The 21,737-nt window shown below is 38.7% G+C and overlaps 2 protein-coding genes and 1 long non-coding RNA gene across 5 annotated transcripts; 2 read left to right on the top strand and 1 right to left on the bottom strand.

Moving 5' to 3' along the window:
• Positions 1-78: 78 nt before the first annotated feature.
• LOC116715699 (uncharacterized) lies at positions 79-19,349 on the top strand. 3 transcript variants are annotated; one of them, XM_032556317.1, is made up of 8 exons: positions 79-222; positions 1,523-1,630; positions 1,707-1,781; positions 2,008-2,109; positions 16,157-16,222; positions 16,627-16,705; positions 16,804-17,032; positions 17,983-18,486. In XM_032556317.1, exons 2-8 carry the CDS (start codon positions 1,554-1,556, stop codon positions 18,378-18,380), a joined length of 1,026 nt encoding a protein of 341 aa, XP_032412208.1. In that variant the 5' UTR covers positions 79-222; positions 1,523-1,553; the 3' UTR covers positions 18,381-18,486. The 3 variants fall into 3 exon arrangements, with proteins under 3 accessions (XP_032412208.1, XP_032412209.1, XP_032412211.1); XM_032556320.1 differs by lacking the exon at positions 17,983-18,486 and adding an exon at positions 19,236-19,349 and having other exon boundaries at positions 85-222; XM_032556318.1 differs by lacking the exon at positions 16,157-16,222 and having other exon boundaries at positions 81-222.
• LOC116715734 (uncharacterized) lies at positions 7,683-9,328 on the bottom strand. Its single transcript, XR_004338226.1, has 4 exons — positions 9,120-9,328; positions 8,823-8,935; positions 8,339-8,742; positions 7,683-8,171 (listed from the first exon to the last, which is right to left on the bottom strand). It is a non-coding gene; the product is annotated as an uncharacterized LOC116715734 (long non-coding RNA).
• On the top strand, positions 19,207-21,624 carry LOC116715726 (stonustoxin subunit beta-like). The gene is made up of 4 exons (XM_032556356.1): positions 19,207-19,409; positions 19,546-19,719; positions 19,900-19,946; positions 20,062-21,624. Exons 2-4 carry the CDS (start codon positions 19,676-19,678, stop codon positions 20,622-20,624), a joined length of 654 nt encoding a protein of 217 aa, XP_032412247.1. The 5' UTR covers positions 19,207-19,409; positions 19,546-19,675; the 3' UTR covers positions 20,625-21,624.
• The last annotated feature ends 113 nt before the right edge of the window (positions 21,625-21,737 follow it).

Raw genomic sequence — 21,737 nt, 5'->3', positions numbered from 1 at the left:
GTTTTTAAATTCCCCCTTTGGGAGCCAGTCAAGATGCTGAACTGAACTAAATTCATCAAGTTAAAACAAAACCTCTTTTGCTTTGGCCATATTTCCCCATTTATTGTAAACAGAGTCTGATTTCTTCTGACTTTACTTTGGTCCCTGAACGTCTCAGAGTTTTATTTTCACTTTCCTCATTGCGACACAGTTTGGATTCGCCCCATAAATCTCAGTCTGTGGGTAAGAAACCTAAAATGTCTTTCTTTTTGAGCGGGTCAGGTCGTTTTAAGGCTCGTTGTGATCAGAATCAGCAGAAACTTTCGCTCCATAGTTCCCAGTAACAGAGTCCCAGCCAAACTGGGAGGGACTGGTGAAAATCTGCCTGCAGGACGCATGGGCAGCCTGGAGCTGGAAAACTTTCACAGGATCCATAAATATTTATATTAAATACTAACAATGTTGAGGTAAAACATTAATCATTGATGAGAATTTTAACATTTCATTGAGAAATGTAACTCAAAACGTCACGTGAGTAACTTCTTTAAAAACGTATTTTCAGAAGTACTTTTACTTTTACTTGTGTAATTTTACTATGACGTATTTCTGCTCTTACTAGAGAAACATTTCTGGATTTTCTACCTGCTGAATGAAAAACAAACATGTTTTTTCAACACGCATGAAGTTTTAAAGTTTCATAAGTTTTTTAATAAAATCTGGAAACATTTTAGTTTTCCTCATTTTGTTGTTAATTATATGAATTATTGACATTTTTATCCTTAAATACCAACATTTTCACTTAACATTATTACATCTGAAGATGTAATTTTTCAATATTAAATGATTGATAATTTGATCAGTCACTCAGTACTAAGAAATAATTGTAAAAATATGCTGAGCATGATCTTTGGTCCTCTGCCCAGCTCTGACTTTAATCAACAGAAGTCATGAAATAATCAGGGATTAATAACAATGTAATAATTTTTCATGTTCTACCTTGAATGTTTCCACCTGTGAGTTCATTACAACCACAGACTGAAATGATCTTACTGGGATTATAGTTCCCATAACTTTAAAGTAGAAGAAACATACATATAAATCTGAAAAGTGTGGCATGCTTTTGTACTCAGACTTTTGGATTTGGTCTCCACCAAAAGATAAAACCAGTTTTTATTTTTTCCTCAGACTCTCAGCTCTGATGATCTACCTTCAGATGTCACATTAAAACTCATAAGATATGGTTAATTTGTGGTTTTATTTTAGTTCTGAATCAATAATTTGAATGTTTTTATTCTTGAACTGTTTAGCTAACAGGTCATGTGGACGAGTGTCTCCTGACATTTTTCTCTCAATGCTTCAGATTCAACAAGATTCCTGAAAACAAAAAGTCATCAATTATTTTTTACTCTATTCATTCATTAAACAAATCATTTCAACATTTGATTCTAACTTTATTCAGAAAATAAATACAAATTCAATAAAACATGAACATAAAAAATGTAATTAAGTTGAAATATCAAACCTATTTGTGTTTCTGTTTTAGGTGAGAGGAGCGAGCGCCACCTAGTGGCAGCATGGATCAGTGTGAGGACAGAGAGGACAGAGTCCTTCCCTCTAAAATGTCTCTTATTGGGGAACATGAGGACCAGAGGTGAGGTCATGACCTTTACCTGGCCAGGAAAGGTCAAAGGTCAGCAGTGAAATCACCAAACCGTCTCCATTCACAGGAAGCTGTCAGAACCAGAACCAGAACCTGGACCCGGACCCAGCTGTGTTTCTTTGAGCAGCAACAACTCAAAGAGGTGAGCTGGATCTAAGTTTGAGTTTTTAAATTTTATTTTATTTTAATGTGTTCATGTGAGCCCAACAAAAATTACATTTACAAAATTACAAAATTTTATCACCTGAAGAAAAACTTTTCCTCTGAAATTTGATGATTTTATACAAATATATTGATGTGGTTATTGGAAAACAGTCCAGCCACGTTTTACCAGCGATCCATTTCTAACACGACCGTTTGTTATTCAGCAGGAGTCGTGCAGCTGAGCCCAGCTGTGTGTCGTGGAGGAGCAACAAGTCAAAGGACGTCATTATTCTGTTTAAATCGGACCAGCCTCCAGCAGCAAAGAGGTGAGCCGGGTCCAAACCTTCTGCTCCATCTTCTACTAACATGATCATCAAATATACCAAACTGGTTTTAATTCTGGTCAGATCTGATTTTCTGACCCACCAGAGGTTTTGTATTTTAAAGTCATCATGATTGAAGGTTTTCAGGGACTTTCTGGGTCTTTGGCAACGTTTGGCAGAAATGAGGAACCTAGAAAACTGTCCAGCCGCAGAACAAGATGTGAAAGTTTAACATTTAATGATCTAAGAGCTGCATCGTCCTGCTGCCATCTGAGATTTCAGCTCTGAGGAAACCACCTGTTGGATCCTGTCTTTGATTTTTATAGATTTATCTAAAGAAATGCCAATAAAACGCTGAGACTCTGAGGAGGTATATAACCTCTAGTGGTGCTCCAAGATTCCAGCAGTTGATTCCTGTCATTTTTTCACTCTAATTATGGAGAAAAGTATGAATTATATTAATTTTTTCCTTTAAAATTGACTGATTTTATTAAAATTTAAATCTGCCAGAGGTATGAATAATTTTGGGCTGAACTATAAAATCAGAGCTAATTTAAAAGCTAGTGTAATGATTTCTGCATAAAGAAGGTGGATGTTTTATTCTGTTCTGGATATTTAAACCTGAACAGACTTTCACTGCTGCCTTTCTTTCAGCGCTTCAGTCCCAATAATCAGTAAGCAGATCCTAAAATATCTCAGTATTTCATATTTAGATGCCAGCAGCAGCGTATCTAGGCCTGTTTTAGCTTTAGCTCTATAAAACTGTTTCTCAGCAGCCCTGCATCAGGTCGCCACCCGTCCCGTAAAATACGGAGTCGTCCCACATTTGGCTCATAACTGTCTGATAGAAACGCCTATAATACACACATCAACACCAAGTTCAACAATAATGACCAAAATAAAACACAGGAAGTATTAAGGTCAGCTAAATGGTGGTGGCGGAGCTAAAGGACCCCAGAACGCTACGGACCGCCGCTGAACGTCACCGTTGCCTAGAGACGCGATGAGCTGCCATCAACCCGCGTCTTTTTAAAACATCCTCAGGTACTACAGCCGCCAGCTGCTCACTGTAGCCAAATGTTACTTTTAATGTCCAAGTAGTTCGTTTAGTCTTTTTTTAATATATGATGCATCTGTAAACAAAACAAAACAAAAAAAATAACTGCGTTAATGAGACTTTTTTATTTTAACACGCAGTATTTGCTGTGAATTGTGAAGCCGCTGGGCTGTCCGGTGGTCCGACAAAATAAAAACCCAGAGAAGCTGCTGAGTGGAGGGAAAATCCTCTTCTGGTCCCAACAGGAAGTCAAACACTGATAACCTAATAAATTAAATTCTCAAACTTTAAATTCTAATAAACACCCAACACTGGACCTGGAAGACATTTTAAGTAAGAAAAATAAAAACCGATAAAAAATAAAATGAATTATGAAGTCTGTGTAAACAGAATTGTTCTTAAAAAAGGTTCAGTTGAGACCAAAACACCAGACTGAAGGCTATTCAACTAGTTTTTGGTAGAAAGAAAAAAATAAATCATGCAAATGGAAATAGAGCTCATTTTAATTCATTTACTGGTTATTGGAACAGAACAAGAGGCGCCGTCATTTTCTCCAACAACTGGGAATTATCCTAAACAAACAAACAAACAAATCTGAGGATAAAGTATGAATGTTGCTGCTGACCGGCCGGACTTTAAGAAAAGGTCATCCAGGCCTTCGTCCAGGGCCACAAGTTTTGGGGACCCTAAAGATTCAGGATGTTTTTTTAATGAATGTATAATTAATATTGTAGCTTACATAAAACTCATTGGAACATATCGAATGCTTTATTATTGTTTCTTACTGTTAAAGGGGAGTTTTTCCTTTTTACTGTCGCCCCCTGCTGGTCAGGAGGAGAGTGGTTAAAGATAACAGGCTTCCTTAGGTAGTTTAAAAGTTTCTTAATTTGAATAATGACTAATATCAATTAGAATATATGTATGACTGAAATAAAATACCTTTTTTTTAAGTGATATTTACTGCGAGTTAGCAGTAAAGAGATACAGTAGACTTGGACTTAGACTTAGACTGACTTTATTGTCATTTTGCATGCACAGGGTGAATACAGAACAAAATTTCGTTGCATACGGCTCAGAACAGTAATGACAGGAATTTAATTCTTGATATAAACTGGAGCAGTCAATGATTCTTGGGACCAAACCAACATCAGTTGACCAAGAGTAAGTTTAGCTGCATAGTTGTGATAAAGATCAGGATGAGAATGAAAAGCTCGACTGATTCAGTTTCTAATGTATCCAGATGAGGTAACATATTCATTTGCCTAAAGCTAAAACCATGTTCAGATATTTCTGCTCTGCTATAAAGCTGCAGCGCCCGACTCCACAGAGACGTCAACAGGTCGGGAAGACAACAGGACGAGTGCAGCTTTCAGCTCAAACCCGTCAACGACTCAGAATCAAACCACCACTTTTCAAAAACTCACTTGTAAATATCACTTAAACATGAATACCTGCAGCATTCCTATTTAATAACCAACAACCCATCGCCTGGTGGAGGGCAAATAAAAGCCTGGTGGCCCACCAGGCTGATAAAACACTGGGGGAGACCCTGACTTCCATCTATAGTTCTAGTCTTAAACAGGAAAACCGTCTATATTTCCAAGCGATCTTTGGGCTGCTCTTGGTCCGATCCCTCACCGATTGCCACGGTGAATCTGTGGCAAACGGAGCCGTCAAAGGGATGAAGCCTCTGATGGCTCCTAGGATCACTGGGACACTCAAACCCCTCCACCACGATAAGGTGGCAGCCCACGGAGGGGAAAAAGAAAACCAGAAACAGTTATGGCTCTCTGATGTTAAACCAAAGACCTCACAGTATTAACTGGTCCAAAATGGCTCCCTTGAGTCAACTTGGTTCTGGTTCTGTTGTTTTATTCATGTTCCTTTACTTACAGACTGGCATTGTACAATCTGAATTTGAAAGTTTTATTACAGATCAAACTGGACATTGTGTAGGAAAATAACACCTTTATATAAATGGACAGTATTAGCATAAACAAAGCTTTAGTTTATTTTCTCCACAGAAACTACACCTGGCCTGGCGTTCTGATTGGCTGTGGTTCCTTCCTGGAGGAGGACGTTGGCTGACATGACGCTGCCAGCCGACCCTTCTCTGTCTCCTGCTGCCAACGTTTCCATGAACGTAGTAAGTTCTCCTGAACAGTTGCTCTGTTGTGTTTCTGCTCCGTCTTCTCTCAGCTCCAGTCGGTCCTGGCAGGTGGCTGCAGATACTGAGCCCGGTTCTGGTTCTGCTGGGGGTTTCTTCCTGTTAGAGGGGAGTTCTTCCTCTCCACTGTTGCTACATGCATGCTCAGAATGAGGGACTGCTGTAAAGTCAACAACTCAACACAAGCGGTTTGCTGTCGCCCCCTGCTGGTCAGGAGGAGTGAATGCTGTAAGTAACGACTCCATACAATCTGCTGGATTTTCTTTGGTACAAACCTCTTTAATTAACTGAATCTAAAATATTAAAAAAGTAAAATCAACTGGAATCTGACTGAATTGAAATAACTTTATAAAATGCTTTGACAACAACACTGTGAATTAACGTTATAAATACATATTGAGTTTCTTTATTTTATTGTTTAAGTTGAAGGTTTTTGTATTGATTTTTTAAAGTTTTTGCATTTTGTTTTGAAGGTTTTTGTATTGATTTTTTTTTAGGATTTTGTATTGATTTTTTTAGGATTTTGTATTAATTTTTTAAGGATTTTGTATTGATTTTTTTAAGGATTTTGTATTGATTTTTTTAAGGATTTTGTATTGATTTTTTTAAGTTTTTGTATTAATTTTTTAAGGATTTTGTATTGATTTTTTTAAGGATTTTGTATTTTGTTTTGAAGGTTTTTGTATTGATTTTTTTTTAGGATTTTGTATTTTGTTTTGAAGGATTTTGTATTGATTTTGTTTTGAAGGATTTTGTATTGATTTTGTTTTGAAGGATTTTGTATTGATTTTTTAAAGATTTTGTATTGATTTTTTAAAGATTTTGTATTGATTTTTTTAGGATTTTGTATTGATTTTTTTAAGATTTTGTATTGATTTTTTTAGGATTTTGTATTGATTTTTTTAGGATTTTGTATTGATTTTTTAAAGATTTTGTATTGATTTTTTTAAGATTTTGTATTGATTTTGTTTTGAAGGATTTTGTATTGATTTTGTTTTGAAGGATTTTGTATTGATTTTGTTTTGAAGGATTTTGTATTGATTTTTTTTAGGATTTTGTTTTGAAGGTTTTTGTATTGATTTTTTTAAGTTTTTGTATTTTGTTTTGAAGGATTTTGTATTGATTTTTTTAGGTTTTTGTATTGATTTTTTTAAGATTTTGTATTGATTTTTTTAGGATTTTGTATTGATTTTTTTAGGATTTTGTATTGATTTTTTTAAGATTTTGTATTGATTTTTTTAAGATTTTGTATTGATTTTTTTAGGATTTTGTATTGATTTTTTTAGGATTTTGTATTGATTTTTTTAGGATTTTGTATTGATTTTTTTAGGATTTTGTATTGATTTTTTTTAGGATTTTGTATTGATTTTTTTAAGTTTTTGTATTTTGTTTTGAAGGATTTTGTATTGATTTTTTAAAGTTTTTGTATTGATTTTTTTAGGATTTTGTATTTTGTTTTGAAGGTTTTTGTATTGATTTTTTTAAGTTTTTGTATTTTGTTTTGAAGGATTTTGTATTGATTTTTTTAGGTTTTTGTATTGATTTTTTTAAGATTTTGTATTGATTTTTTTAGGATTTTGTATTGATTTTTTTAAGATTTTGTATTGATTTTTTTAGGATTTTGTATTGATTTTTTTAAGATTTTGTATTTATTTTTTTAGGATTTTGTATTGATTTTTTTAGGATTTTGTATTGATTTTTTTAGGATTTTGTATTGATTTTTTTAGGATTTTGTATTGATTTTTTTTAGGATTTTGTATTGATTTTTTTAAGTTTTTGTATTTTGTTTTGAAGGATTTTGTATTGATTTTTTAAAGTTTTTGTATTGATTTTTTTAGGATTTTGTATTGATTTTTTTAGGATTTTGTATTGATTTTTTTAGGATTTTGTATTGATTTTTTTAGGATTTTGTATTGGGTTTTGAAGGTTTTTGTATTGGTTGTTGGTGTTTTGAACATCTTTATATTGACTTTTGGGGTTTAACATTTTTGTTATTGGTTGTTTGTTGTGCATTTGTTGGTTTAAGTATTAAATTTTATATAGCGTCAATTCACAAAAATGTTGTCTCAATGGACTGAAATAATTTTAGTTCACCCACATATATTCCAATTTCTATTAATTCACAGTAAATTAAAGTTAATTATAGTTTAAGAGGTTTGTACCAAAGAAAACCCAGCAGATTGTATGGAGTCATCACTTACAGCATTCACTCCTCCTGACCAGCAGGGGGCGACGGCAAACCGCTTGTGTTGAGTTGTTGACTTTACAGCAGTCCCCCATTCTGAGTACGCATGTAGCGACAGTGGAGAGGAAGAACTCCCCTCTAACAGGAAGAAACCCCCAGCAGAACCAGAACCGGGCTCAGTATCTGCAGCCACCTGCCAGGACCGACTGGAGCTGAGAGAAGACGGAGCAGAAACACAACAGAGCAACTGTTCAGGAGAACTTACTACGTTCATGGAAACGTTGGCAGCCGGAGACGGAGAAGGGTCGGCTGGCAGCGTCATGTCAGCCAACGTCCTCCTCCAGGAAGGAACCACAGCCAATCAGAACGCCAGACCCAGCGTAGTTTCTGTGGAGAAAAATAACCGAGAAACAAAAATGTTAACAGTTGAAAAATGACTGATTTATCCTCCAGTAACCTAAACCAGACATTAAATTCTAACTAACCTTTAACAATGAAAGACAATTTAAATGTATAAAAATAACATTATGAAATTTCTAAACAAAATTATCCTAGACAGAAAAAAAAAGAAACCGAGTTGTTTCAAGTTCAGTCATTTTCTTTTGTCCGTCGTTGGGAGGCGATGAAGGACGAAATCGGATGATCCAGGAGGATTCCTGAAGGACCACAGGACACCAACTCAGAATGAAAATGTCACTTTTCAAAAGATCACATATCAATATCACAAAAAAAACAGCAGAATCACAACAGCACTTCATGAGGAAGACTGATGAGAACATTTCAAGTCAAAATGGAGAACAGGATCAGGGAGCATCTGCCTTACCTGCTCATCTGGGAACACTTCTAGGGTGTCTTCCAGGAAACCTGCCGAGTCTGGTGATGGGGTCACTGAGGTCATCCATCAGCGGGAGGCGATGAAGGGCTTTTCCATCCATCCATCCGTCCGTGGCGATGAAGGGCTTTTCCATCCATCCATCCGTCCGTCCGTGGCGATGAAGGGCTTTTCCATCCGTCCGTCCATCCTTGGGAGGCGATGAAGGGCTTTTCCATCCGTCCGTCCATCCTTGGGAGGCGATGAAGGGCTTTTCCATCCGTCCGTCCATCCTTGGGAGGCGATGAAGGGCTTTTCCATCCGTCCGTCCATCCTTGGGAGGCGATGAAGGGCTTTTCCATCCGTCCGTCCATCCTTGGGAGGCGATGAAGGGCTTTTCCATCCGTCCGTCCATCCTTCGGAGGTGATGAAGGGCGAAATCAGTGACGAAAACAAGATGATTGGGAAGAACCAGATCAGGGAGCATCTGCCTTACCTGCTCATCTGGGAACACTTCTAGGGTGTCTTCCAGAAAACCTGCTGAGCCTGGTGATGGGGTCACTGAGGTCATCCATCAGCGGGAGGCGATGAAGGGCTTTTCCATCCGTCCTTGGGAGGCTGTGAAGGGTGAAGCCAGAGACAAAAACAAAATGATTGAGAAGGGTTCTTGAAGAACAGGACAGGAAGACAACATGATGGGTGCAGGTTTAAGGTCAAACTCTTTAACGACTCAGAATGAAGATGTCACTTTTCAAAAAACACATTTATGAATATCACTTAAACCACAAAATACCTGCACCATTTCTTGAGGAAGACTGCTGAGCCCGACGGTAGGGTCACTAAGGTCAGCCATCAGCGGAGGGGCGATGAAGATCTTTAGACGCGGTATTATCCTTCCATCATCCTGCGGTTGTTCGCACACCTTTACACTTTGTTCTTGACTTTCAATAGGCGACCTTTTAGAATGAATTACACATATTTGATTACAGACTAGAGAAAACAGGATCTTAGACTTAGACTTGTACTTTATTGATCCTTTGGGAAGACTCCCTCAGGAAATTGAAGATCTGTTCTGGTTGCTGTACCCAAGATCAGAACATCTTCCCCTCATATAACCTACCGTGTTTTTCCTGCAGGGAATGGATTTACCGTTTCGTTGTATTCCTTTGTTACCAATTTCCTTTAACTCATCCGACGACTTCAAAGCCTTGAGAAGTGGCTTCAAGAAGTAGCACGCAACATTTCCTTTTGTTGGGTTCAGAGTCCAATACCATAGTGCCCATCTTGATACCAACATTAACTACCAGTCTGAGGCCATCTGGTGTTTCCAGTCTCCATCTCAACAAAAACTGCTGACTGGCTTATAAATCCCCTCAGTCCACATCCATGTGGTGTTGACAAGACCTTAAACGCTCAACCATGAGCTCAAAACCAGTCTCCGTCACCGTAAGACACATCGAGGATTCAAGTGGTGACAGTGGAGAAGAAAAGCATCCTTTTCACAAGAAGACTTTCAAAAAAACAGAAAGAAAATTTAAAAAGAAAACTGCAGTTATCAAACATTGGTTAAAAGTTACATAAGGTAAAGCAATGCCTCATACTGAGGATGCATGCAGTGACAGTGGAGAGGAAAATCTTCCCTTTAACAGGAAGAACCCTCCAGCAGAACCAGAAGTTGGCTCTATAAGAAAGGCCATCTGTCACGACCCCCGGGGATTGAAAAGATAGAATAAAGAGAAAGACAGAAAAAGAAAAGAGGATCCAGGAGGATCCTATAGGAGAAAAGAGTTGGCTGCAGCAGAAGGTCCTCTGGTGGCTTCATCTACAGAGAAACAGTTTGTGTGATTTTAAAAGCTAAAGGGAGAAAAGAAACAGTTAGGTGAACCAACAGGTCATCCAGCAGCTTAGTCTAGGAGGAAAACTGGGTTAAAAACAAACTTAACACTGAAAGACGGGTCCAACTGGATCATCTCTGGAAGGAAACCTGAGTTAATCTCAGATTTAAACCTGCAAATAAGAGGTGGTGGATTAGACTGTGTAAACCTCACCTCTGACCTCTGACCTGCAGCTCCAGCAGATCTCTGTTGACCATCGTCGTCCAGAAGAAATGAAATGAAATGAATCTGTCCGCCGAGTCGACGCAGAAATAAATCGATTTTCACGTTTATATTGTTGTTGAACGCGAATAAAATTTGTTGAGCTATTAGATTATTACAGTATGGACGCCATTTTAAGAATATTTAGATTAGATTTCAAACTAAATATTAAGTAGATACAAAAAATAAAAATGTATGTAGAAATGTAAAAGACCTTATTTTCACCCAAAAATATATTTGATAATATTCACAGAAAAGATAATTATCTTAATGCAGCTATATTAATGTCAACATAGCCACATTAAATTATTACTAATAATATGCAGGTATGTTATCAAGGATTATGATGGTGATATTTATTATGCCTAAGCTGAATCACTTCCTGCATCCTCTAAAATGTTGCCAAATCTTTGGCAGCCATCTTTCACATCACAACTGACTTTCAGCCATGAACTTCAGATTCCAACATGCTAGTTACACCTAAACCTTCCCAGGTCACATGACCACAGCAGTAAACAGCAAAAAGACCCAAGACAGAAGGATTTTCAACAGCAGAATCCTTCTCAGCGCATAGATTCTCAGCAGAGAATCAAAACAAACCAGCATAGCCAAACGCTTCAGCATCAAACCCAGCAGCAGCTCTTACTTTGAGATGTCTTCTGGACCCGCCATTGGAACAGTTCTTTGACTTAACAAACCTTTGATGGGTTGGGCGGATCCGCCAGGCACCTTGTAGCGATTCCTCAGCTTGAGGGAAGCGATCCTCAGCTTGATTGAAGGGAATCCTCAGCTTGATTGTAGTTTATCCATAATCGATCAACTGCTGGCTCCAGACGCCATTTTTTCCTCATATTTCAGGGACGCCAGCACCCAAACAAACCATCGCTGCGATGCCATGGTCGGGTGGCCTTCTGCTGCTGTTTAATCACAAAAAAAATGGCTTCAATAACTTAACCCTCTTATAAACAACCCGTCGCCGCCGTCAGGATTCGGCCTGTGTACTTCCCATTGCCGTAATTCCTGAACAGTTCATCATATAAAAATTTTTTTTTTAAAAGGGTAGAAAAGCTGAGACATTGTGCTTTCATGGCATATATGATACATGACGGTAGCCACCTGGGAAATGTTTGATATGAGCTTGACCAATCACAAGAAAGATTCTCCGTCTTATTTGTCACCCAAGCTACTCTGCATCATAACTCCTGAATGGTTGGTAGCATTCAAAAAAATCCAAAAGTATTAGAAAGTGCATAAAAAGGGCTTTTCAACTGTGTATGACATGTGCATGTTGCAGGAGACATTACAGAAAATATTTCTGTAACTACAGAGTTTCCCTGCGGAGCTTCGTATTGTACAACTATGGAAATGTCTAAAAGAAAATCAACCAGACTGATAAATTATCTCAGAAGAGTAATATCTGAAGGCAGTGAACATGAGACATATATTCCAGCAAACCAGGTTATGTAAAATGTTTGTACAAAATAAGGTTTTTCATTTGAATGCTACACAACTATTAGCTAGATGTTAGCTTCATCTTGATTCCTGCATAATTTGTACAATAAATATTTACTATGCTGAAAATAAAATCGTGAGCTTCCAAAAAGAATGCCCCAATTAATATTTTTACCAAAAGTGATTTTGGGGAAGAAAAAAAAAAAAAAACGCACTTTTTTTGGCCAAAAGATGAATGGGGGGGGGAACCCGTCTCTCGCCCTTTGACCCCTGGAGATGGATACCAGCACCCCTCTGTACCTGCAGTGTGCTAGATAAAGTATGGATGGATGGAAATAAAAATCACTTTTGGCAAAAAGTGATTTACACTTTCACTGGTGCCAGCTAGAAAGGAACTGCTGCAGAGCCAACCACAAAAAAAAAAAAATTAAAACGCCTGAAATAATTTAATAAAAAACAGGAACAAAAACGTGTAAATTGGAGGCCAGGTTTCAGTTTTCTCTGAATTTATGTAATATAGTTAACAGCTGAAACTGTTTGCCCCTGTCATCTTAGTTCTTCACTAATAAACCTGGAAATTTCAATTCTGATTTTTAAGCTGTTCACAGTTTTTAATAGACAGAAATGTTTAATAACTATCAGATACTGACCGCTGAGATTGTTCAGGGAAAAAAGGAGCAAAAATACAGACTCCATGCACATTTCAGAATTTTACAGCCATAAAATACATTTTTTAAAATTTAAAAATAAAAAAACAGGCGGCCCAGTTATAATTATGGCCATAAGACGAAAACAAACAACTTCAATAAAGGTTTCTGCAATATAACTTACCTTGTAACAAACGCAGTGATTTTAAAGATGGCGGCCCTCGGCCTGCTTGTCTTCATCAGCAGCCAGACAAACCACCGCTGAGACGCCATGGCCGGGTCGGTCCTCTGCTGCTGTTCAAACACACAAAATCACCTCCATAACTTAACCAAGGACAAAACAAACAACTTCGAATAAGGATTCCGAAAAATAACTTACCTTGTAACAAACGCAGCGATTTCAAACATGGCGGTCCCGCGGCCTGTTCGCCCACTCCACCTGATTCTCAGCAGGTGTGTTTAGGCGCCCAATCAACACGGAGACGATTTCAGGTGAATCCGCAGAAGTTTCTAGTTTTTTAGGCTGGGCGTCCACTTCAGCGTCCTGGGAGAAAAGGCCATTTTAAAACCCGGGTTCCAGGGCGGATGAATATCAGAATACTGGTTTAGTGTCTCGGTGCGGCCTGGTCGAACTGGGCCTTTTAAACGCTCACGTCATATTTCTATCCAGCACGGCGCATGCGCCTCACGCGCGCTAATTAAAAAAACAAACATGGCGCCGTTTGGCAGTAACCAGATTTGACAGCTTTCAGTCCAAACTCAAAGTAAAACCCGTAAAACCAGCAGAATAGCAAAAAGGAAAAAAATCTGATCCTTAGAAGCAAAAACGCTTTTAAAAATGTGAAAAGTGAAAAGAGGCATTATAAGCTGAACAATTTCAGAGAGGATGGAAACTGTGGGGCTCTAAAGAAATTACACTAAATAAATATCTTTTTTAAATATTCAGTGGTAGATATTTCTTCTTCACAATTTTCTTTTTAAGGTATTATTAAAAATACATAAAAATTATTTTAAATAAAAATTAATTAAATGAATTAAAAATTATGGTACTTTAACTGCTGTATGGAGATAGGATCACACTTTCCATCTGCTAAATCAGAGACCTGCAACCTGAATCTCTGGAGACACAAGTGGCTCTTTGTTCACATTATTAAATGATGAAATATTAATCTGTTTTTGTTTAATTCTTTTTTTAAGTGTCTCCATAAAAACACTGTCTGCACGGCCCTGTGGTGAATCTGGTCTAGAACCAGCCTCTAAAGAAAACAGTAAAGATATAAAAAAAAAAAAATTCCCTTCTCACCCACCGCGGGTGGTTCTTATCCTCTGAGCTCGGGTCCTCTACCAGAGGCCTGGGAGCTTGAGGGTTCTGCGCAGTATCTTGGCTGTGCCAAGGATTGCACATTTCTGGACTGAGATGTCTGATGTTGTTCCTGGGATCGGTTGTAGCCATTGGTCCAGTTTGGGGGTGACTGCCCCGAGGGCCCCGATGACCACAGGCACCACTGTGGTCTTCACCTTCCAGGCCCTCTCCAGTTCCTCCCTGAGGCCCTGGTATTTCTCTAGTTTCTCGTGCTCCTTTTTCCTGATGTTGCAGTCGCTTGGTATTGCTACATCTATCACAACGGCTTTCCTCTGTTGTTTATCCACTACGACAATGTCTGGTTGGTTCGCCATTACCATTTTGTCTGTCTGGATCTGGAAGTCCCACAGGATCTTAGCTCTGGCGTTCTCCGCCACCTTTGGGGGTGTTTCCCACTTTGATCTCGGGGTTTCCAGTCCATATTCTGCACAGATGTTTCTGTACACTATGCCTGCAACTTGGTTATGTCGTTCCATGTACGCTTTCCCTGCCAGTATCTTGCACCCTGCTGTTATGTGCTGGACTGTCTCAGGGGCCTCCTTGCACAACCTACACCTTGGGTCTTGTCTGGTGTGGTATATCTGGGCCTCTATTGCTCTGGTGTTTAGGGCCTGTTCCTGGGCGGCCAGGATGAGGGCCTCTGTGCTGTCCTTGAGTCCAGCTTTTTCCAGCCATTGGTAGGATTTACTGATATCAGCCACTTGGGTTATTTGCTGGTGGTACATCCCATGTAGGGGCTTGTCCTGCCATGATGGTATCTCTGGCACCTCAACCTCCGTTCCCTGTTGTCTGAGATATTCACTGAGCACATTGTCTGTTGAGGCTTTGTCCCTGATGTATTTATGGATCTTAGTTGTTTCGTCCTGGACTGTGGTTCTCACACTCACTAGTCCTCTGCCTCCTTCCTTGCGGCTCGTGTACAGTCTCAGGGTGCTGGATTTGGGATGGAATCCTCCATGCATTGTTAGTAGTTTTCTAGTCTTAATATCAGTGGCTTTTATCTCCTCCTTTGGCCAGCTAATTATTCCAGCAGGGTATCTGATTACTGGCAGGGCATAGCTGTTTATTGCGCGGATTTTGTTCTTGCCATTGAGCTGGCTTCTCAGGACTTGCCTTATTCGTTGGAGGTATTTAGCTGTGGCTCCTTTCCTTGTGACCTCATCGAGGTTGCCATTTGCTTGTGGTATACCTAGGTACTTGTAACTGTCCTCTATGTCTGCTATTGTTCCTTCTGGGAGTGAGACCCAGAAGGAACTGGGTCTTCTATATATATATATATATATATATATATATATATATATATATATATATATATATATATATTTACATGCAAAATATGTGCAAAATATTTGGATAAATAATGAGTTAGTCTGATCCTGGTCCTTAGCCTTGTTAATTACTCTTATTGCTCTTTTTTGAAGTTTGATTAGTGACTGTTGTGTTGTTTTGTAATTAATTACCCAAATATCTCTGGAGTCACTTAAATAATGTCAAACTAAAGAACAGTGCAGAATGTCAGGCTGGTTCTTTACGAAGAAAAAGGTGTTTTGTCCTGAAACTATGACAGACCCACTTCATGAACTGTGAACTGAAATAGTAAAAGTCTGACTCATAATTTCTACTTTTCCACAGATAGATAAACATTCTTGTTTAAAGAAAAAAGGCCAACAGCCACATAACGTTCAGATAAAAATTTCTAAGTATGATTTTCAAATAAAGTTCTACCTTGTCTAATAAATAAATGTCTACCTTGATAATAAACTGGTTTTAGGTTTATTAATCCTATGAATTTAGTAAAATGTTCTTCAAATGACTGGAAATGCAAAGTTTTAAGTAGATTTTATTTTAATTTCCACTCTAGGACTGTGTGACTCCACAGCTGCTTGTGTCTCATTAATGTTAGCAGATGTTAGCAGCTATGATGTAATCTAGAGATTCTGTTTCAAACTGAATTTATTCACCTCTGGAAAAAATGTAAAGTTTCTCTGATTTTACTCTTTATGTTTGAGTAAAATGAACATTGTTCTTTTGTTTGTGAATCTATGTAAATAAGCAGTTAGATGTAGAAAACTGCACCAACAAATATCTTCTCATGGGTCTTAGCCCTGCTGGGGGCTCAGCCCCCCTAAAGGTCAGATCCTAGAATCGCCCCTGGATGCCAGTGTTCCTGTTAAACGCTGATGGAACCTGTGCTGCCATTTTTAAGGTTTAAAAAACTAAAAAAACATTTTTATTTGACTTCAGTCTGGATCTTTGTGTGTTTTTTTGATAGGAAGAGGCTGAAAAATGACGACCAGCTTGAATCTAAACTAGAACATCTCTCCTCTGATTACCAAAGGTAAGACTATTATGCCAAAAATGAAAGGAATTTTATTTATGCATCAGTTTTAAGATAAGAGTTGTTTTCACAGACTTGAACTAAAATCCTTAACCTTCAACAAGTACAGTTCCTTTTCTCTCCCTCTACTTCGTACTGTAATCATTAGTTTTCTTTCATTCCTGAGAGCAGCGCACCAGTGATAAAAGTAAATTTTAGTGTTTTATGAGATTTAAATTCATTAGGAACTGTTACTGGGTGGATGTTTTAGGTGAAGATATGCAGAAAACTGTGCTTCAGTGTAGGAGAAGTGAAGATGTAGATACAAAACTAATTCTGACTCAGATCTGCAGCGAAGCATCATCTAAGTTTTTCTCTGTGTGGACAGACAGAATATGGGTCAATTTGTCCTGGTTCCTCCACAGAGTGGACCAGCAGAGCTCAGAGGTTCCCACTGGTCCGTCTGTCCAGCTGCATCAGACACAGCTGGACTCCATATTTATGGTCTGTACATTGGTTCTGTTCAGTCAGCATCATGCTGTTTTTTAGACTATCTGCCCAAGATGGATCTGATGTTTCCTTCAATTTTTATTCTGTTCCAGCTGCTGGAGGAAAACATTGTCACTTTTGTGAAGAACGAGCTGAAGAACATCCAGAAGGTTCTGAGTCCAGATGATCCAGGATCCTCAGAGGGTCAGAGTGAGGATGAGGAGGTGATGGGGGGTGAGGATGAAGAGCAGAGGAGGAGCAGCAGGGAGGCGGTGATGAAGATCACCCTGAACTTCCTGAGGAAGATGAAGCAGGAGGAGCTGGCTGAGTGTCTGCAGAGCAGTAAGAGGATTTCTAAAACAATTCTGCTATTATGTTGAATAATTAAAACATGATTATATGTGAAAATGCATTCATGCATCTATTTATAAAATGTATAAATCCATATCATAAATAAGCAGCAAAGTCCAACCTGCAGCAAACTGAAATCAAAGAAGAGAAATGAACAAATACAGAAAATCTTAATCAAACAGGGCAGCAAACAGTCGTATGAGCTCAATGACATTCTGGATTCAGCAGCTTTCTCTTGATTTAAACATCATCTGTGGTGACTAGTGTGCTGCTCATGAAATCTAAACTTTGGGAATTTACTGTATTTACAGTAAAATACTGTAAAAAAACAAACATAGCAACAATGCACAAGATAAAGACCCATTTTAGTATTAATTCTTGTACCCAGTACACCAAAAATGTTACACTTAACATTCAACTACAGATGAAAACCTTCAAAAGCATTCATACATATCTACCAAACTCAAACTGTGATGCAGTAACGTCAACACTGAGTGCCAGTAAATGGTACAACTGCTGCTGATCTGCCATGACATGTACTGTCCTACTGTCTACTGTCCATCTACATGCATCCAAATAGAAGAGGTGGCTATTCTATTTGCCACCTCTTCACAACCCATCAACCCATCAAACAAGGGGATGGGAAACAACGCATCCCCTTGTTTCACTCAGCTGCAGGCTTTTGATGCAGATCATGTCTAAAAAAAATCCTTGGCAAGGTTTTTATGTAGTTTTTCTGGTCTGTCCCTAAACAACCAACTATCCCAGTGTCCTCTGAATACTTCTGCTTAAGGCAGAACCTGGATTTCTACTGGAAGTTAGGTTGTAAAGAGTAGACAGGATAGTGGAGGAAATAGTTCCCAGGGTTGACCCAGTGCTGCATAATATTGTGTCCCAGTTAGCCATTTTTATTGGCCTTACAAGGTGTTGTCTCCATGCAGGGAATCATGCTGAAAATTGTCAACGGAAACTCAAGTCAAATTTGAAGACAAAGTTCCAGTGTGTGTTTGAGGGGATCGCTAAAGCAGGAAACCCAGCTCTGCTGAACCAGATCTACACTGAGCTCTACATCACAGAGGGAGGAACTGGAGAGGTCAACCAGGAACATGAGGTCAGACAGATTGAAACAGCATCCAGGAAACCACACAGACCAGAAACAACAATAAAACTAGAAGACATCTTTGTGAAGCAAGAGAAGATCAATCTGCAGAAACAGACATTTACAAGAGTGCTGTTGACAAGGCATTGCAGAGTCCTGATGGACACCTGGACTTGTTCCTGCGCTTCCTCATGGGTCTTTCCCTGCAGACCAACCAGAGACTCCTCGAAGGCCTGTTGAGACAAACTGGATGTTGTTCCCAGACCAATCAAGAAACAGTTCAGTACATCAAAAAGAATATCAGTGAGAATCTATCTGCAGAGAAAAGCATCAATCTGTTCCACTGTCTGAATGAACTCAATGATCGTTCCTTAGTGGAGGAAATTCAACAGCTGCTGAGTTCAGAAAGTCTCTCTGCAGAACGACTGTCTCCTGCCCAGTGGTCCGCTCTCGCTTTCATATTAATCTCATCCGAACAAAGTCTTGATGTATTTGACCTGAAGAAGTATTTACCTTCAGAGGAAGCTTTCCTGAGGTTGATTCCAGTGATCAAAGAGTCAAAGAAAGCTCTGTGAGTATGCAGCTTCACTTCCTTTGTTATGCAGATAAATAAAACAGTGGAATGAGAGAAAATGGCTGCCACATATCCAGTGTTTCTGTCTCTTATTTTTCAGCCTGAGCCAGTGCAATCTGTCAGACAGAAGCTGTGAAACTCTGTCCTCAGTTCTGGGCTCCTCTTCATCAAACCTGATTGAACTTGACTTGAGCAACAACAACCTGAGGGACTCAGGAGTTTCCCTGCTGTGTGCAGGACTGGAGAGTCCGCAGTGTGAACTGGAAACTCTGAGGCAAGAAACATGAGTTTATCAGCCTTTAAAATGCTTTGAGTCAAACCATTAAGCAATTTAGTGAAATGTACTTCATTTATATGAAGTACATTTATTAAAGATACATTTATTAAAGATACACATTTGGTAAAAATTGATGGTATCACTGTGTTAATGACTGAAAAATCCACAATGGTCACTGAAATAACTGAAAACTGACAATAAATCCTCTCTAACTTTTTCATATATTGAAATATGACCTTTTCAGGCTGAGCACCTGTAGGTTGTCAGGTAGAAGCTGCCATCATCTGTCCACAGTGCTGAGCTCCCAGTCCTCCAGTCTGATTGAGTTGGACCTTACAAACAACGATCTGAAGGATTCTGGAGTCAGCCTCCTGTCGACAGGACTGGCAAACCCAAACTGTAAACTGGAGACTCTCAGGTCAGTATTCATCAAAGATTTTTCATTTATAGGATTTTCATTTTCCAAATGCTTTTTTACTGCAACGTTATGAACATAGACTGCACATGCACTCTAGTATCACAAGGCTTCACAATGAGTGTTTTTACATCTAAAGCCTGTCAGGATGTCTGGTCACAGAGGAGGGCTGTGATCATGTGGCCTCAGCTCTGACCTCCAACCCCTCCCATCTGAGAAAGCTGGACCTGAGTTATAATGACCCAGGAGAAGATGGAAAAACTATACTGATGGCTAGATTTGAAGATGAGCGTTCCAGACTGGAGACTCTCAGGTACAGAATGAGTATTTTTCACCCAAACAAACTCTTAAAAGATTGTGTAAACACTAACCTTGAGCATCATTCCTCCTCCTTTGGTTCTTTAACGGTGAAAAAACATTTAAATTTATTTGAGTGTGAGCTTTCTAGGCTAATCCTTCCTGGATCCTAATGATCTGACTTTCCTCCTTTCAGGATGGAGCCTGCTGGAGTTCAATACTTGAAACCAGGTCTGAGGAAATGTAAGTGGGTTTTTAAACATCATTTTTCATCCTCTTCACATGAAGCTAATAACTACAAAGGCTAAACAGATTTTAGATCAATAGCTGCAGCTGGATTGTTTGTTCTCTCCACCAGATTCCTGTCGATTCACCATCGACACCAACACAGTGAACAGAAACTGCCAGCTGTCCCACGGCAACAGGAAGGTGACCCATGTGGAGGAGGATCAGCGGTACCCTGACCATCCAGACAGATTTGACTGGTGTCGTCAGCTTCTTTGCACAACTGGTCTGACTGGTCGCTGTTACTGGGAGGTGGAGCGAAAAGGGAGAGTTCATGTGTCAGTGAGCTACAGAGGAATCAAAAGGAAGGGAGACAGTGACAACTGTGAGTTTGGATACAACGATAAGTCCTGGAGTTTGTTCTGCTCTGATGGGATTTACTCTGTCTACCACAATAACAAAGGAACATCAGTTCGCCTCCACTCCATCCCCTCTTCCTCCTCCTCTTCTTCCTCTGCCACCAGCAGAGTAGCAGTCTATCTGGACCATCCGGCCGGCACTTTGTCCTTCTACAGAGTTTCCTCCGACTCTCTGATCCACATCCACACCTTCAACACCACATTCACTGAACCTCTGTATCCTGGGTTTGGTGTTGGCTTCAGGCCCGGTTCCTCTGTGTGTCTCTGTTTGGTTTAGAACAGGAAACACCTGTTCAGTCTGTCAGCATTAGCCTGTCATGGTACAATATTATATATATATATAAAACACAACAGCCGGGTTTCAATCATGAACATGAAACAGTTTAAAAAATGTTAACGAAGGCAACCACTGAGACTTTGTACAAAAAACTAATTAAACATGTTGGAACTGATTCATATCTTATAATTCACATTTTTATCACTAATGTCCAAATAATAACTGAGCAATAATTTGTGGAGTTTTACAGTGTGTGTCAGGATAAAATGAACTGATTAAAGTTCTCCAGCTCATTTTATCTCCAGCTCATTTCATCTCCAGCTCATTTTATCTTCAGCTCATCTTCATCTTCAGCTCATTTTATCTTCAGCTCATCTTCATCTTCAGCTCATCTTCATCCAGTCAGTTTCTGACTTTACTAAAGGAATAATCACTTCATCTGTCAAACAGTTGTTATTATGCAGCACAAAATGTTGCTGTTTGCATTTTTAAAGCCTCAGAATAATGAGGACATCCTGTTTAATTCAAAGACATCTCAGATGAGTCGGTTTTAAGACTCTGAACATTTTAAATCATATTTTTTGCTCTATTTTGCTTTGATTTTGTTTTCTTTTTGCCATATAAATGTATTTGCTCTTCATACAGTGATTGTTATTGGGTGACATTGGGATCAGTTTGTTACTGCTTAGTTTCTAATATATATAAATATAACAATGATCTTTAGCAATATGTGTCTTTCTGGTGTTTTTCTATCGTTTCTTGCAGTTACATTCAAATCAATCAGATCTATAACTGTCATTATTCATTTCAAGCAGCTTTATTAAGCATCTAATCTGTAAGTGTTGGTCATTTGATTTAGTCATTTGCTGAGACTGTAGTTACATCTTCTTCACTCTGGTGTCATGTTAGTTTTATTTCCTTATTATGTAAAACCATCCATTGATGAACTCTGGACATTTGTTACTCATTTTATTATTAAAACACATTTTCAACCTTTTAAGTGGCTTCTTTATAGTTTCTTTCTCAGCTTTACTTTGGCAGATATCTCAGAAAATATGTAAATTACCCCTTCATCTGCTGCAGGTTCCTAGAAAATGACATTTTCATTACAGG

Source organism: Xiphophorus hellerii, chromosome 24, assembly GCF_003331165.1.
Source record: "Xiphophorus hellerii strain 12219 chromosome 24, Xiphophorus_hellerii-4.1, whole genome shotgun sequence".
Lineage (NCBI taxonomy): Eukaryota > Metazoa > Chordata > Actinopteri > Cyprinodontiformes > Poeciliidae > Xiphophorus > Xiphophorus hellerii.
Note: the sequence above shows the minus strand (reverse complement) of the source record. Positions and strands in the feature narration are given on the sequence as shown.